At 39.5% G+C, this 14,610-nt stretch overlaps 1 protein-coding gene across 15 annotated transcripts in view; it reads right to left on the minus strand.

The window, feature by feature from the left end:
- ADD1 (adducin 1) overlaps positions 1-14,610 on the minus strand; it is a 98,476-nt gene that overhangs the window by 15,561 nt on the left and 68,305 nt on the right. For 8 of the 15 annotated variants that reach the window (XM_075930841.1, XM_075930844.1, XM_075930847.1 and 5 more), the window contains exons 11-13: positions 12,764-12,865; positions 6,817-6,906; positions 5,856-5,948 (exon numbers count right to left, since the gene is read on the minus strand). In XM_075930841.1, the coding sequence (XP_075786956.1) occupies positions 5,856-5,948; positions 6,817-6,906; positions 12,764-12,865 (285 nt within the window). Of the gene's footprint in view, positions 1-5,855; positions 5,949-6,697; positions 6,716-6,816; positions 6,907-12,763; positions 12,866-14,610 lie in introns of all 15 variants that reach the window. The other 7 variants (XM_075930843.1, XM_075930845.1, XM_075930849.1 and 4 more) reach the window with 2 other exon arrangements.

A 14,610-nucleotide genomic window follows, 5' to 3' on the forward strand; every position in this document is an offset into this window, starting at 1 on the left:
GTACCCTCTAAACTGCACAGCTGTACTGCTATGCAGCTCCCTTTTAAGCCCCATACAGGGGTTCAGGACTGTGGCAGGGAGCGGTCTCTCCCTGCTGGCCCCTGGAATAGACCTACTGTGGTAAGGAGAGGTGCCTCTCTTCACACCCCCTGCCCAGGTGCTGCTATGGAAAAGAGAACTGAGGGGAGTCCTTTTTCCCTGCTGTAGCCCCCGGGCAGCCTGTAGCCCACACCCTCATTGTTGGGTCCACTCCAGAGCCCACAGTTCCCCTGCACTCTGTCCCAGCCCTCAAGCCCCTCCCACATTGCAAAACCCTTATCCTCACCCCAGCACATGAATTTTATGTGCATCAATATGGAGACATCACCTCCATATTGGTGCACATAAAATTCATTCTGCCCACGTATGGGAAAAATTAGAGGGAAGGAACACTGTTGGACGGTGCAAAATATTTTTCAGATTATGCTTCCTCTCCAATTCCATTTGCGTTTTCATCTATAATGAGAGTGGATTTTAAGGGAAAGAGCTTTCTGTATGATACAGAAGAAGCTGATTTTCCTATGACTTACTTTGGACCAGTATCTGGTTTTAATGTTATTTTAAACTGTAATGGACTATTTTTGAAGCTTGTCTGACTCTACGTGTGCCCAGCTTGTGCATTAGGACTGCCTTCTTTCCTATTTTAACATCAGAAGAGCAATGCATGAGACTGGTGACCATTAATGCAATTTCCTTCCACCCCTGAAAAGCTGGAGGGGCAAGTTTCTCCCACACAGAAGGCGAACAAGAGCAATGTCACTGTTCGATGCTAGATAACACTATTCATCTCCTGTATGGAAATTCTGGTCAAAAACAACTCATTTTGTAAGCTTTCTAGTGTACTTTGCTTTCATAAATGTAAATAGAAAACAAACATCTTAGTCTTAGGAGGTAAACAATGCTGGCGCCTAATAGGAGCATCTTTTATCCCTTTATGAAGTGTATGAAATACAATAGGTAACTGATAGCTTGAAAGCTTGTCTATTCATGAATTGAAGTTGACCCTATAAAAGACATTACCTGCACCTATTCTGACTCACTTATAGATAACTGACTAATTTAGAACTTGAGGCTGTTAATAATTTACATTAACAGCTTGGATTTATATACAGGCAGTCCCCAAGTTACGCGGATCCGACTTATGTCGGATCTGCAGTTACGAACGGGGCCCTCCCTCTCCCTGGTCTCCAGCAGACCAGGGAGAGGAAGCAAAGCGGCGGAACACGCGGGCAGCGGACAGCCCAGACGCGTCTGGGCTGTCCGCTGGCCGCGTGCTCCGCACCATTGCTCTGCTCTGCTCCCCGTCCCCCTGGTCTGCAGACCAGGGGGACGGGGAGCAGAGCAGAGCAGAGCAAAGCGGCGGAACACGCGGCCAGCTGACAGCCCGGACGCGTCTGGGCTGTCCCGCTGCCCCCGTGCTCCGCTGCTTTGCTCCGGACGCCTGTGGTACAGCAGCTGGGGCGCTACCGGTTGGTCCCGTAGCACCGCTCTGGGCGCCACTGGACCAACCCAGCAGCACCCCAGCTGCTCTGCCCCAGGTGTCCCCAAGTCAGCCGCTGCTGAAACTGACTAGTGGCTGACTACAGGAAGCCCCTGCCCCGGGCTTCCTGGAATCAGCTGCTGATCAGTTTCAGCAGCAGCTGACTTGGGGATGCCTGGGGTTCTTAAGTTGAATCTGTATGTAAGTCAGAACTGGCGTCCAGATTCAGCTGCTGTTGAAACTGATCAGTTTCAGCAGCGGCTGAATCTGGACACCAGTTCCGACTTACATACAGATTCAACTTAAGAACAAACCTACAGTCCCTATCTTGTACGTAACCCGGGGACTGCCTGTAGTGCTTTTATCCAGAAACACCAGACCTCAACCTGTGTAACAGCCAGAGATGAAATGCAGCCATTTCTAGGGCAGAATATAGAACTTACTCAGCAAAAGCAAAGAAGTTTTTAGGAACAGACATGCAAAGCTACTCCATTTCAAGAACAGAAAAATGGCCCATCTCTTATGAATTTCATTATATCATGGAATATCAATGAAAAAACCCAAATTCCCTATCTGGTTCAAAGCAGAAACTTAGTTAATACAGTCCACCAAAAGACTTACCTAGTCTTGCCTGGGTCTTTCAGGGCAGGGGGCTGATTGTGTGCAGGAGTCAGGGCAGCAGCTTGGGATGTTGGGGGGCAGGGAAGGAGGCTGGGAATGAGGTAGGGTACAGGATTGAGTGCAAGAGATGAGAAGGGGCAGAGGAGTAAGGGCAGAGGGTTGAGAGAGTGCAGAGGGAGTGAGGGCTCAAGGCACGAGTGACCAATAGTTGTGCTCAGTAGGGAGGGCTCAGAGTGGGTGGCCACTGGTTTCTCCCCAAGGGTAGCCTGGAGTAGCACAGGCCATGCACCCTGCCCGTTGGCTTGCCCTTGGGACAAAGGGGGACTGCGCAACCTGTCCTTCAGCTTTCTCTTCTGGGTGGGGCTGCACACCCTGCCTGCCAGCTTGATCCCAGGGCCTGCCCAGGGGGAGGGGTGGTAGAGGGAGACAAGACACACACAGGCCTCCTGCAAGCACTCCCCAGGGCTGCTCTGGGTGGCAGGTGGTGCCCCCCTGTGGTGATTCCTGCCTTCATCCTTGCTGTCCCCCTGTGGTCATGTGTGAGTATAACTGTCCCTGTCATCACACCTCTTTCCATTTGATCCTAGCGCAACCAAACCCTGACTTTGTTTAACTGCCACCAGGCAGATGTAAACCTGGCACCTCTGGAGCTTAGAGCCTCTACCCTCTGAGCTAAAAGCCAGCTGGCTCCCAGCCCATGCTGTTGAGGTCTCTTTGTCTTACATCTGTTGCTGTGGTCTAGGCACCACTGCATGGGACAATGAACCACACATTGTGGTTACATGTGTGTGGGTTACATACTTCCCCTGGGCAAGGAAGTGCCTCTGAAGCTTCAGAGACCCAGTTGAGATCCTGATTGAGCCCCTACTTGTAACCACCACCAGGTGGATTTGAATCTGGGACCTCTGAAGGTTAGTAAAGGAACCTCTACCTCTGAGCTAAAAGCCAGCTGGCTCTCAACTCATGCTGTAGAGGTCTCTTGTTTTGATCTGTTGCTGTGGTCTAGATGCCACTGCGTGGGACAGTGAACCACACTAGGGCTATGTCTACACTCGCAGCTTCTTGCGCGAGTAATATGCAAATGAGGCTAAACGTGGAATATCGCCGAGCCTCATTTGCATACCTAATGAGCCACCTTTTTTTCAGAAGAGGCTCTTGCACAAGAAGGAGTGTCTATACTGCCCCTTCTTGCGCAAGAAAAACCCTCTTGCACAATGACGTTCTTTCTGAAAAGTAATAGGTGTAACGGCATTGCCCAAGAGGGTTTTTCTTGCACAAGAAGGGGCAATATAGATGCTCCTTCTTGTGCAAGAGTCTCTTCTGAAAAAATGGTGGCTCATTACATTAGGTATTCAAATGAGGCTCGGCAATATTCCACCAATAGCTTCATTTGCGTATTACTCACGCAAGAAGCTGCGAGTGTAGACATAGCCTAGGTGTGTGGGTTACACTTGATTTAAGTTAGAAGAGGAAGCTACATACCACATTTGGTGGTCCTAGCTCTTACCATTTAGGAGGCAGAGTGACAGATGTACATTTCTTATTTTATATTTAGACACACACACAGCGCTCGACAAATCAGTGTATCTACTGCCCATGGTGACTAGATTTCAGCCGGTTGCCCCATTCACCGGTGGCGTGCACATGTGCAATGCCAGTCTGGTGCATGCACAGTTCAGGGCTGGTGAGTGGATTTCACCACGGTTTGTTGAGCCGTGTGTGTGTATATTTCTCAGAACATCAAAGCATTTGATGAGAGAATTTATCAGTGCAGCTCTAGGTAAGACAGGATTTAAACGATTACTTTTATATTTTGTATGTAACACTGGAATTTTCTCCCACAAATTAATGTGTAACTGATATATATCCCAATGTTCACTGAATATTTAATTTTTTTAAATGCTACTCAGATAGCAGTTTTTTGCTATTACTTTGAGTGCCATTTTATAAAAAATAAATTGACAAAAGAAGACTCTCTAATTCTCCAATATAGAGGGGGAACCATAATACATGGAATATTTTGTATTAGTTGAAGTTTGATTGGTTGAGCATTATATTTCTATAAGGATTTTTCGGTCTGCAAAATCTTAAATAGAGGAAATATATAAAGTTTGTGTTTAGATTTTTAGCACAATCTATCTGCATCACTTGCTCTCTATCAATGACATTCTTCACGTCCCAAATTCCCAAGTCTTGTTTTATACAAAGATAATGAGGTAGGTAGATAATGACTACTCTATATGTCCAGATGGCTAATATTGCATCATTTCACATAGGATTTTAATGACACCAGTAAGAGGAGAAAACACTCTTCATTTGGATATTTTGCCAACATATATACTGTTAAAATCATATTAAACACTTCTGTCCATTCTTCTTGCCCTTGCTAACTTTTAAATCCTTGCAAAATAATTGTGAATACTTTCATCACAAGAGTGCAGCAACTAGTCAAACACTGTATAAGAACTTAAATTAAATATTGCATTTCATTGGTAAAATTATTACCATTTATTTTGATGACACATGGATTCTCTTTTCTTTAAGACCACCACTGTTGAAATTATGATAACTGAGCTTATAAGATAGAAAAGTGAAGGACAGTCATTGCTTTTGAAATGTTTAGTTTGGGGTTTTTATTCTCTAGTCTAAATCTGGAAAGAGAAATTAATTACTCTTCCCTTCAGAAGATGATACCTTCTGTCAAGAACATGAATCTTGGCCTGAAAACCAGAGTTTACCAAGTTCTCAGTATTATGTGTATGATGTATCTACAACACAGAATGGCTGATCACAGATGACATGTTAAAAAAAAAATCACAGGACTTGCAAAAACTATACCTTTCAAATTATTCAATTCCTAATAGATTAAATATGATGACAGAGAGAGTAAACTTGTGGCAAAATTTATTTAGCTTCCAGCTGATTTAAGAATTTGATGGAGAAGATAAGGGACAGAGATAAAAAAGGAAGCAATACATTTCTACCTGATGAAGTTCCATACTGAACTGCTTCCAAAGAACTCCATCAAGAGTAGACTGAAGAATTTCCATTGTGGAAATTACTCCAAATTCACTTAGCCTCCCAAGCAAGCCCAATGCACATTTTAGATGTAATTATATCTTAATTATACGGCATACAATGCCACAGATACTGCTTATTCATTAACCACTTGATAATTCATGTATTTAGGACTTAGCCCTGAGTAGCACTGAGCATCCCCTGCATCTCAACTCCTGTTATAAGAAGATAGGAGGAGGCACCCAGTATCCTTGCAGCATAGAAGCCTTACAATCACTTTTGTTTTTAAAGTCAGCTTGGTAAACCTTCCACCTGTGGCTATCACTGGAATTGCACTGACAATCAGGCTAAGACTAGACTAGCTCAAAATGGATGTTCTCAAATTAGGATTATTTAACACTGATGACATGCGCAGACCAAACACCACATGCAGAACTCCCGATAAGCCTTTAAACTTCACACACACTTTTATGTTATTCACCAGTCTGAATATATAAAAAGAACTCAAAATTTTTAAGAGGTACTTTAAAAGGGTAATTTAACTGTGTCAAATGGCACATAAATCATTTGTACATCCATCTAGACTTTCTTTTAAAGCCAACTCTTTAGCTAATATAAGTAACAGGGCAGAATAAGAAGAGGTAGAAGTGAATGGTGAACAACAGTATTTAGAGCAGTATGACAGGGCAGTAAGTACCTTTCTAACAGAGAGAGATTTAGCGGGACTAAAGGCCTGCTCTGTGAGATCGAGCCCTTCAATAGTTTCCGTACAGTCTGAGAGGGGAGCATCCTGCAACAGTAAATTGAGTAAACAGAGCAAACCAAGCCCAGGCTTTAACACATCAACCAAGAGCATTAAGACACTGGCAATAAACATGCAGAGAAACAGTAAATGGTAGATATAACAGCACTGATAATGAACTGACATGCACACAAACATCATAACCAGACTGAAAAATGCTCTGCTCATGATATGACTAGTCAAACTTCATATAGTGCATCAGAAAATACTTATCTAATGCCAATTATATCACTCATATTTACGGAGATGTAAGTTTTTAAATGATCAGTGTGCACACTTTGCTGAGTAGCTGGCTAGACAGCTCTTAAATTCTTATTTTGAACAATAATTCAAAGAAAGTCTATTTACTTAGTGAACCAAATACAGTTTTTGGCTTATTGGATTTTATTGTGGATACACAACAATATCAATTTTTTTAACTGATCTCCAAACAAGTTACTGTCAAGTTATCAGAATATATTTAATACACATTAGACAAAATTGACTTTGCTGTTTCCAATATCTTATATTTTAAAAGTACATTAACTTGAAAAATATCCAAGATGTTACAAAGCCTGACTAGTTTTGAGTGGGATTCTAACCCATATAAATAGCCTTTTCAAATTTTCATGCACTACATTCAGCAATAAATCAATGATAATCTCTCATGGACATGCTTCAACTGCACTACTGAAGCCTCTTATATTTCTGACCCTGTGCACTTTCACAAAGACAATGGTGCTATCTCTAACACTTACCTTGTACATAGTTACTCTCTGCCAATCAAAGAATAATGTTATAGTGACATATTAGGTGAAAAGAGAGGATACCACACATTAATTTTAATATTAGGTTTTATGACACTCTGTGTTCTCACCTGTACAAGACTCCTGTCCACTACTACCCCACAAAGAACCTGTGACTGAGGACCAGCAGTTTTAATATCCTGTAAGTTTTGCTCCCGGATCTGTGAAGAAAACAGCAGGATCAATACATGTCAACAGTAGACAAACCCATCAGTTGAAAGAGGAGAGGGACAAAACAAAAAGTCTTTTTCAGCTAGGATTTAGAGGTTGGTCCTGAGTTTGTATAAATCATCATAGCTCCTCTATCATCAATGGAGCTATGACAATTTACATTAGTTGGAGGATCTCCCCCTAGGATTCTACTGATATAAATTTCTTACATCCCAACCCGTTTGGTATATAGGTACCACAACATGCATTTCCCTTCCTTTTATGGGATTAAACCAGATTGATCAGACAGCAAAGAAAGCCATTTCAGAAGGGCATCAGAGCATTCCAAATCAGTCTTTTACCATATTTAACCTTTTAGTTTACACATATTCCATAACTATATTCCCACAGAGAATAATTCCAAAGCCAAGAGGAAGTGCTATTAAAATAGAATCAAAGAAATGTATGGCTGAAAGGGACTTTGAGAGGACATCTTGTGAAGACCCGTATGTTGATGCAGACCCAAGTAAACTTTAGCTATCCTTAACTAGTGTATGTCTAACCTATTCTTAAAAACCTCCAATGACAGGGAATGCATAACCTCATTTGGAAGTCTATACAAGGGCTAACCTTTGTAGCTAGAAAGTGTGTGCATGCATGTAGTTTTTTTTTTTTTAAAATCTCTAACCTAAATCTCATTGCTGTAGAATAAACTAAACAGATCGTGTCCTACATGGGGACTCTGGCTGATCCTGAGCTCCATGCAGCACTGCCTCATTGAAACAACACAGCAGCGTTTCAAAGGGGAAGTGCATGCGAATAACTGCGATTAAATTTTTTAATTGCTTAACAGTCCTACTTTAAAATGTGTAACTGGCTCAACAAATCTGGGAAGTGGGGATAAGGATGTTTAACTATAATGCAACATCTAAAGAACAAAATATCTGTATTTCTGTGCTTCATTATTCCATTTTAGAATAATACATATTTAGCTAAACTCTTTCCTAAAATATAAATAAAAAGCACCAAAAACAAAAATTTAAAAGAACACAGCATGACCATGATGATTAATCATTTTCCTCTATTCTTTTTCTGCCTTGTTATTAAAATTGCAAACTCATTTGGGCAGGGACTGCACCTTGCTTAGCTCACTTTCTTGATTGGTCCCCAGATGCTATCATAATTAACAATAAAAAGCAATGTCACATATGTGGCTCACTTCTGAAAGAATCTACCTAGAATTTATAACTGAAAAGCAGGCATAGAAGCTGGCCAAGCAGTAACAAGTGATCTCAGGTGATACAAACAATCTCGTATCTGCCTCTTTGAGCTGCTGACGAAAAATCTACCACTATACCTGAAAAGCAAAATTAAGGTTAAACTAACCGGGTTTGGCTACACTGTATGTTTATACTTGCATCTTATTTATAAGGAGATAATGGAAGTCTCTATCTTAGGCCTTGTCTACGCTATCAAGTTTTGTCACCAGAAACTGCCTTTTGGCAACAAAACAGTAAAAGCATACAAATTGCAATGCAACTTTTTGCCATTTTCAGTCACAAAGAACTTCCACCCCTACAAGAGATTTTTCTTTTTTCCCTTCGTTTGCTAGCTACAAAGAGACAACTGGCTTCTGCGAGTATCCCACAACGCCCTTTCTGATGACTGTGCTCAGTGTTTTTGACCGCTGCTGCCCTGCACCCCTGTCCTTTCACAGCTCCAGATAGTATTTGACAGCTGAGTGAGCTGCGCCTTTTGGGGAAGAAACAAAGAGCAAATCATTGGAATGCTCCTCTTCTGTCCTGTACTTAGGAACACAGTGTCTGGCAGACTGCTGCTGCAGGGAGAGGGGGACAGAATGTGCTGCGCTGTTTTGACATTCCTCAACACAGAGTGCTCACAGAGCTACTCATGACGACACTCCTGGGAGTTGAGGAGGATGTGGGAGAACTCAGAGGCAATTCCAAAATGCTCAGCTCTGCCTTCCCCCACAACACTGCACTGTGGGATACCTACTCTGTGCATTGCTCAAATTGTCAAATAGTTCTCCCCATTGCGGTCATGATCTGTTGACAGAGGTAACAAGTATGAGCATCCTTTGGTGATTTTTATTTTGTTGACTTTTGGGTGTCAACATAAATTTTATTGAAAAATCTTAAAACAAGGCCTTATAACAGTGGTTCTTAACCAGGAGTAATTACTTATGCGGGGTAATTTGGCATATTTCAGGGGGTAACAAGTTTAAAAAACAATAGGTGTTCAATTTTGTTCAACATAATATCTGAGACAACAAAATACAATAAAAATGATAAATCGTAATTTTCTTTTTGTCTATTGCCATTTAAAAAAGGAGGAGGGGAAACAGTGCCAAAGAGATTAAGGAACATTGCCTTAGAATCACAGAAACGTAAATCTAGAAGGCAGACCAAGAAGTCATAAAGTGCAACCCCTGAGCTATGGCACAACCAAGTCACCTAGATCATCCTTGACAGGTATTTGTCCTATTTTTTTTTTTTTTTGAAACTTCTAACAACAATGATTCCACAACCTTTCTTGGAAGCCTGTTCCAGAATCTGACTATCCTTTAAGATAGAAACATTTTCCTAATCAATTTCCCTAGCTACACATTAAGTCCATTACTTCTTGTCCTTCCTTTAGTGGACTTGAACAACTGGTCATAATCTTTACAGCATCCCTTAACATATTTGAATATTTATCAGGTTCCTCTCAGTTGTCTTTTCTCAAGTCTAAACATTGAATCACAGAGTCAAAGGGCCATAACTGGCAGGCTGTGAATATGAGCACGTAGAAGAGAGGCAAGCCCTCAACCCCACTCCCTGTCTAAAACACCAGAGGAGGCCAAGCCCCTGAGTTAGCTGGAATACCAGAGCAGGAAAATGGACTTTGGAGGGCTGGATTAAAAAGGTCAGACAAACTGGACATGGCCTATTGTCTGCCCACCCGAATCTAGATGATCCTTGACAGATGTTTGTCTAACCTGCTCTGTACAGTTTCCAATGATGGAGATTCTACAACTTTGAGGCAATTTTTTTCCATTGCTTAACTACCCTGCCAGTTTAGAAAGCTTTTCCTAATGTCCACCACCTCTGCTGCAATTTAAGCCTGTTGCTTCTTGTCCTATCCTCGGAAGTTAAAGAGAACCTTGCTTCTTGTGACAACTTTTATGTACTTGAAAACTATTAGTCTCCTCCCCAAAAACCTTCTCTTCTCCAGACTAAACATGTCCATTTTTAAAAAATCTTTCCTTATAGGCCAAGGTATCTAAACCTTTTTATCAGTTTTGATCCTCTGCTCTGCATTCTTTCCAATGTATCCACATCTTTTCTAAAACTTGGTACCTAGAAGTGGACACAGTACTCTAGCTCCACTGTTAAGTACAGTGTGACAATTACTTTCGCTATATTACATACAATGTTCTTGTTAACATATCCCAGAATATTTCACTTTTAATTTGAAACTGCATCATGTTGATTGATATTCAATTTGTGATCCACTATAACCCCAGGATCCTTTTATGTAGTACTAACTCCTAGCTAGGTATTTGCCATTTTGTAGTCATGCATTTGATTCTTCTTTCATAAGTATTTTGCACTCCTCCTTTAATCTTTGATTTCCAACCACTTCTAGAGTTTGTAAAGGTAATTTTGAATTTTAATCCTATCCCCCCAAAGTCTTGCAACACCTCCCAGCTTGCTGTCATCTGCAAATTATATAAGCATAATTTTCACTCCTATCTCCAAGTCGTTATTAAAAATACAGAATACCACGAGACCAAGCAGTGACCCCTGAGATCCCTCTAGAAACACCCTCTCAGTCTGACAGAGAACCATAGATTACTACTCTGACTACAGTCTTTCAATCAGTTTTTCACCTTATGTTAATAATTCTATCAAGATCACATTTCCCTTGTTTCCTTAGGAGAATGTCCTGTGAGATTGTGTCAAAAGTCCTATTAAAATAAAGATACATCACATCTATTGACTCTCCCATAAACAGGCCACTAGCCCTGTCAAAGAAAGAAATTAGATGAGTGCAGCATGATTTGTGCTTGACAAATCAATGCCAGCTGTTCCTTATAGTCCTATTCTAACTCCAGGTACTTATACACTGATTGTTTCAAATTTTATTCCAGTATCTTTCCAGGTATTGAAGTTGTTGGTTAGTCTATAACTCCCCATAGACTTTCTCTACTTTCTTAAATATAGGTACTATGTTTGCCTATCTCTAATCCTATGAGAACCCACCTGTCATATAGGAATTGTCAAAGATAATTGCTAATGGTTTCAAAATTGCTTCAGCTACTTCCATAAGTCACCTGGGATAAATTTCATCAGGCCTTGTCAGCTTGAATACATCTAACTTCTCTAAATATTTTTTTTAACCTTTCCTTATTTTGGTTTACATTCCACCTTCTCTAAATGTTCAATACAGTTAATATTAAGAATAAGTTATCATTAATCATTTCTGCTAAGAGTGAAGTAAACATCTCACCTTTCTTGAGGTCATAAGTCACTAGCTCTCCCCCTGCTGAGCAGATCATGTACATTTTTCTCTTGCTCCTAGTGTATTTAAAGAACCTTTTCTTAATTGTTTATGGCCCTTTCTAGACTCATTTTGTGCCTTAGCCTTTCTGATTTTGTTCCTGTTTCCTCTAAGCATAGAATTACTTTCTGGATTTTCAGGTAATTAAAGATCAATTCTTCTTATCTTTCCTTCACATTGGAACAGTTTGCAGTTGCGCATTTAATAGTGTCTTGAGGAAGTGCACTCTCTCTCTCAACCTTTTTTATTAGATCTTCTTTCCATGGAACTCTACCTAATATTTATCTGAATTTGTTAAAAGCCTGCTTTTCTGAAGTCCTCTGTCCTTGTTTTATTCCTTCCTTTCCTTAGAACTATTAAAACAATCATTTCATGATCATTTTCTCCCAAATTACCTTCCACTTTCAGATTTGCAGCCATTTCCTGCCTGTTGTCCAGAATCAAATCTAAAATGGCTATCTCCTGGGTTAATTTCTTTCTGGAACAAAATATGGTCTCCTAATTAATTCCAAGAATTTACTAGGAATTTTATCTTTTGCCATATTACTTTTCTGACAGATGTCAGGGTAGTTATAGTCTCCCGTTAGTATCAAGTTTTGTATTTTGGGTTATTCCTGTTATTTCTTTTAGAAATGCTTCATCCATCACCTCTTCCTGATTTGGTGGTCTACTGTAGACCCATGCCAGAACATGACCTCTATCTTTTAATCTCCTTTTATCTTAATCCAGATATGCCTCCCTCTCATTTTCTTCTTGACCAGAGAACAAGTTTAATACATTCTTGAGGTATAATGCAATATCTCCTCCCTTTTTACCCTGCCTGTCCTTCCTGATCAAGCTATATCCCTCTATATGAAACTTACCACACCAGGTTCCTGTGATGCCAACTAAGATAACATTTAGTTTATACACTAATATGTCCTGTTCATTTCCCATGCTTCTTACATTTGAATACAGACATCTAAGAGGACAGATTCCCCCACTAATTTCCTTCTTGTAATTTCGCCCTCTACAACCCCCATATCTAACCCTCTGACATGACCACTTTTTAAAAAATACATTTAGCTGTGGGCTTTTAGCACATGCTTCCTTAAACAGTTTAAATCCCTTCTTGGTTCTAAGGGAGCAGGTGACAAAATGCTACCGAGCTTAGTTCAAGAACATATAGCAACTGTTTCTACCTCTAGTTATCACAGGAAGGACAATAAAGAAGCCATGCTTTTGATTTTTGCAAAATTATTAGCTCTTTACAAGTACACCACTTGAAGGGATGGCAAATTTAATTATTTAACAGCAGTTACAAACCTTGTTCCTCATTTCTTGGACCTCCTTTGGGTTAGTGTTCAATGGAACAAACAGGTTAGGGACAGCAGAGGTGGCAGTTCTATGTCCATCCTCTTTAGTCCACTGCAATGCCAAGAACAGTTCAATAGTCAGAATTGCTGTAATGGCAAGAATATTAACAGCAGCAAATTTATATAACAATTGATCATGCATTATATATAAACATAGAGAACTGAATCAATGGTTACATTCTGTTCACATATGGCACTCAACTCAAACTTTTTCAGTGGTTTCAGAATCAGAAAAGGAATTAAAATTAATGTCTACAGAGACACTATCAACTAGGATAAAATTTCCATCCTAAACTTTTGCACTTACCTTAAGTTCCAGAGATTTCTGAAACTCAAATATATTTATTAGCAGTTCATTTTTCTGTGCATTTCTGTGTAGACAGACAGGTTCAACATTTTCTTGTGTACTTTATCACTTACTGAAGAGTCCCTTAGCAATAAAGGAGACAAAAATCCCGTAACACTAACTTTTCCATTAAAAAGTAAAAGAAAAAAGAGAATCTCCAGATGCGCTATTTAAAGTGTTGTCAATTTTTTTTTATAAAATTGTGCTGACAGTGTCTCTTTAATCACAGAAAAAAAAAATAGACCCAGATAGTTAAGATAAAACTAAGTGTTTTAAATACCTACTATGGTCATATTTACCTCCACATTTTCTCTTAGAATACTAAACTGAGAGTGAAATCATTGATTCAATCCTCTGATACTCAACAAACATCAAAGCAAACTTAAAGCATAAGATGACAGGAGTGTGAAAAGCAATGTGATGTCACTAACCAGGCTTAGTGAATGATTTTGTACTGTGAGGCAAGAGTGGGCATCACCAAAGTTTTGCATTAAAACAAACTACTTCATTAGAATATACTGTGTTTTCAGAATTATTTCTGCTGTATCAACACAACAGCCTGCGGGAACAGTTTGGTGATGTCGAATATATTTTATATAACTTACATCTGAAAAGGTTACAAAAATATCCCAAACACAAACTTAAAGCGTTTCATGGGCTCGTCATAGAAGGTTGTTTTACATGGTCATTGCATCTAGTATGTTGACAGGGTTTCTGTGCTACAACACATTTTTTTCTCTTTACCTCTGATTCATCAAATGCTATATCTTAATAATTCCCAATTGTTATTGCATAGAAAATGCATTGAACATTTAAAACAAACCTGTTTTAAAGAGCAAATGCTATGCACTTTTCTGAGTAATTTCAAGAGACAATAAGCTAGCCAGAAATTTTAAAACTTTAAAAAAGCAAACAGAATTTAAAAATGTTTTGCACTGTAAAGAAAAATATGGAATGGACATGGAGCTGTGGAATACTCACTGATGATTATCTTCTTAGATAAAAATTAATCCAGCTTTTTATTAAAGATAATTTCAGTCAAAACATTAAAATATAAAACCAACCTAAGTACAGAAAATTGTTTTCTTTTTAAATTAAGAACAAGCATTAAAAAAAGTAAGTACACAAACCTGGGACATTTAAAGAATTTTATATTGCTCCAGAACAAGATCTAAACAAGATTAATTTCTGAGTCAGGATTTTACTCAAACATCTGCTGATTATTTCAAATATTACGTAATTTGATTATGTTGTATGTGAACCAAGATTAAAAAATATTAAGATTATTGCTCTAAATGTGTATGTATGTGGATTTTTTTTCATAGCAGTACAGGTTAATATAAAGCTGACGGTAGTAAGTGCACATGGACTAGTTATTTTCTTTACTAAACAAAAATCTCACACACACACACACACACACACACACACACACACACACACACACACACACA

Source organism: Pelodiscus sinensis, chromosome 5 (assembly GCF_049634645.1).
Source record: "Pelodiscus sinensis isolate JC-2024 chromosome 5, ASM4963464v1, whole genome shotgun sequence".
NCBI lineage: Eukaryota > Metazoa > Chordata > Testudines > Trionychidae > Pelodiscus > Pelodiscus sinensis.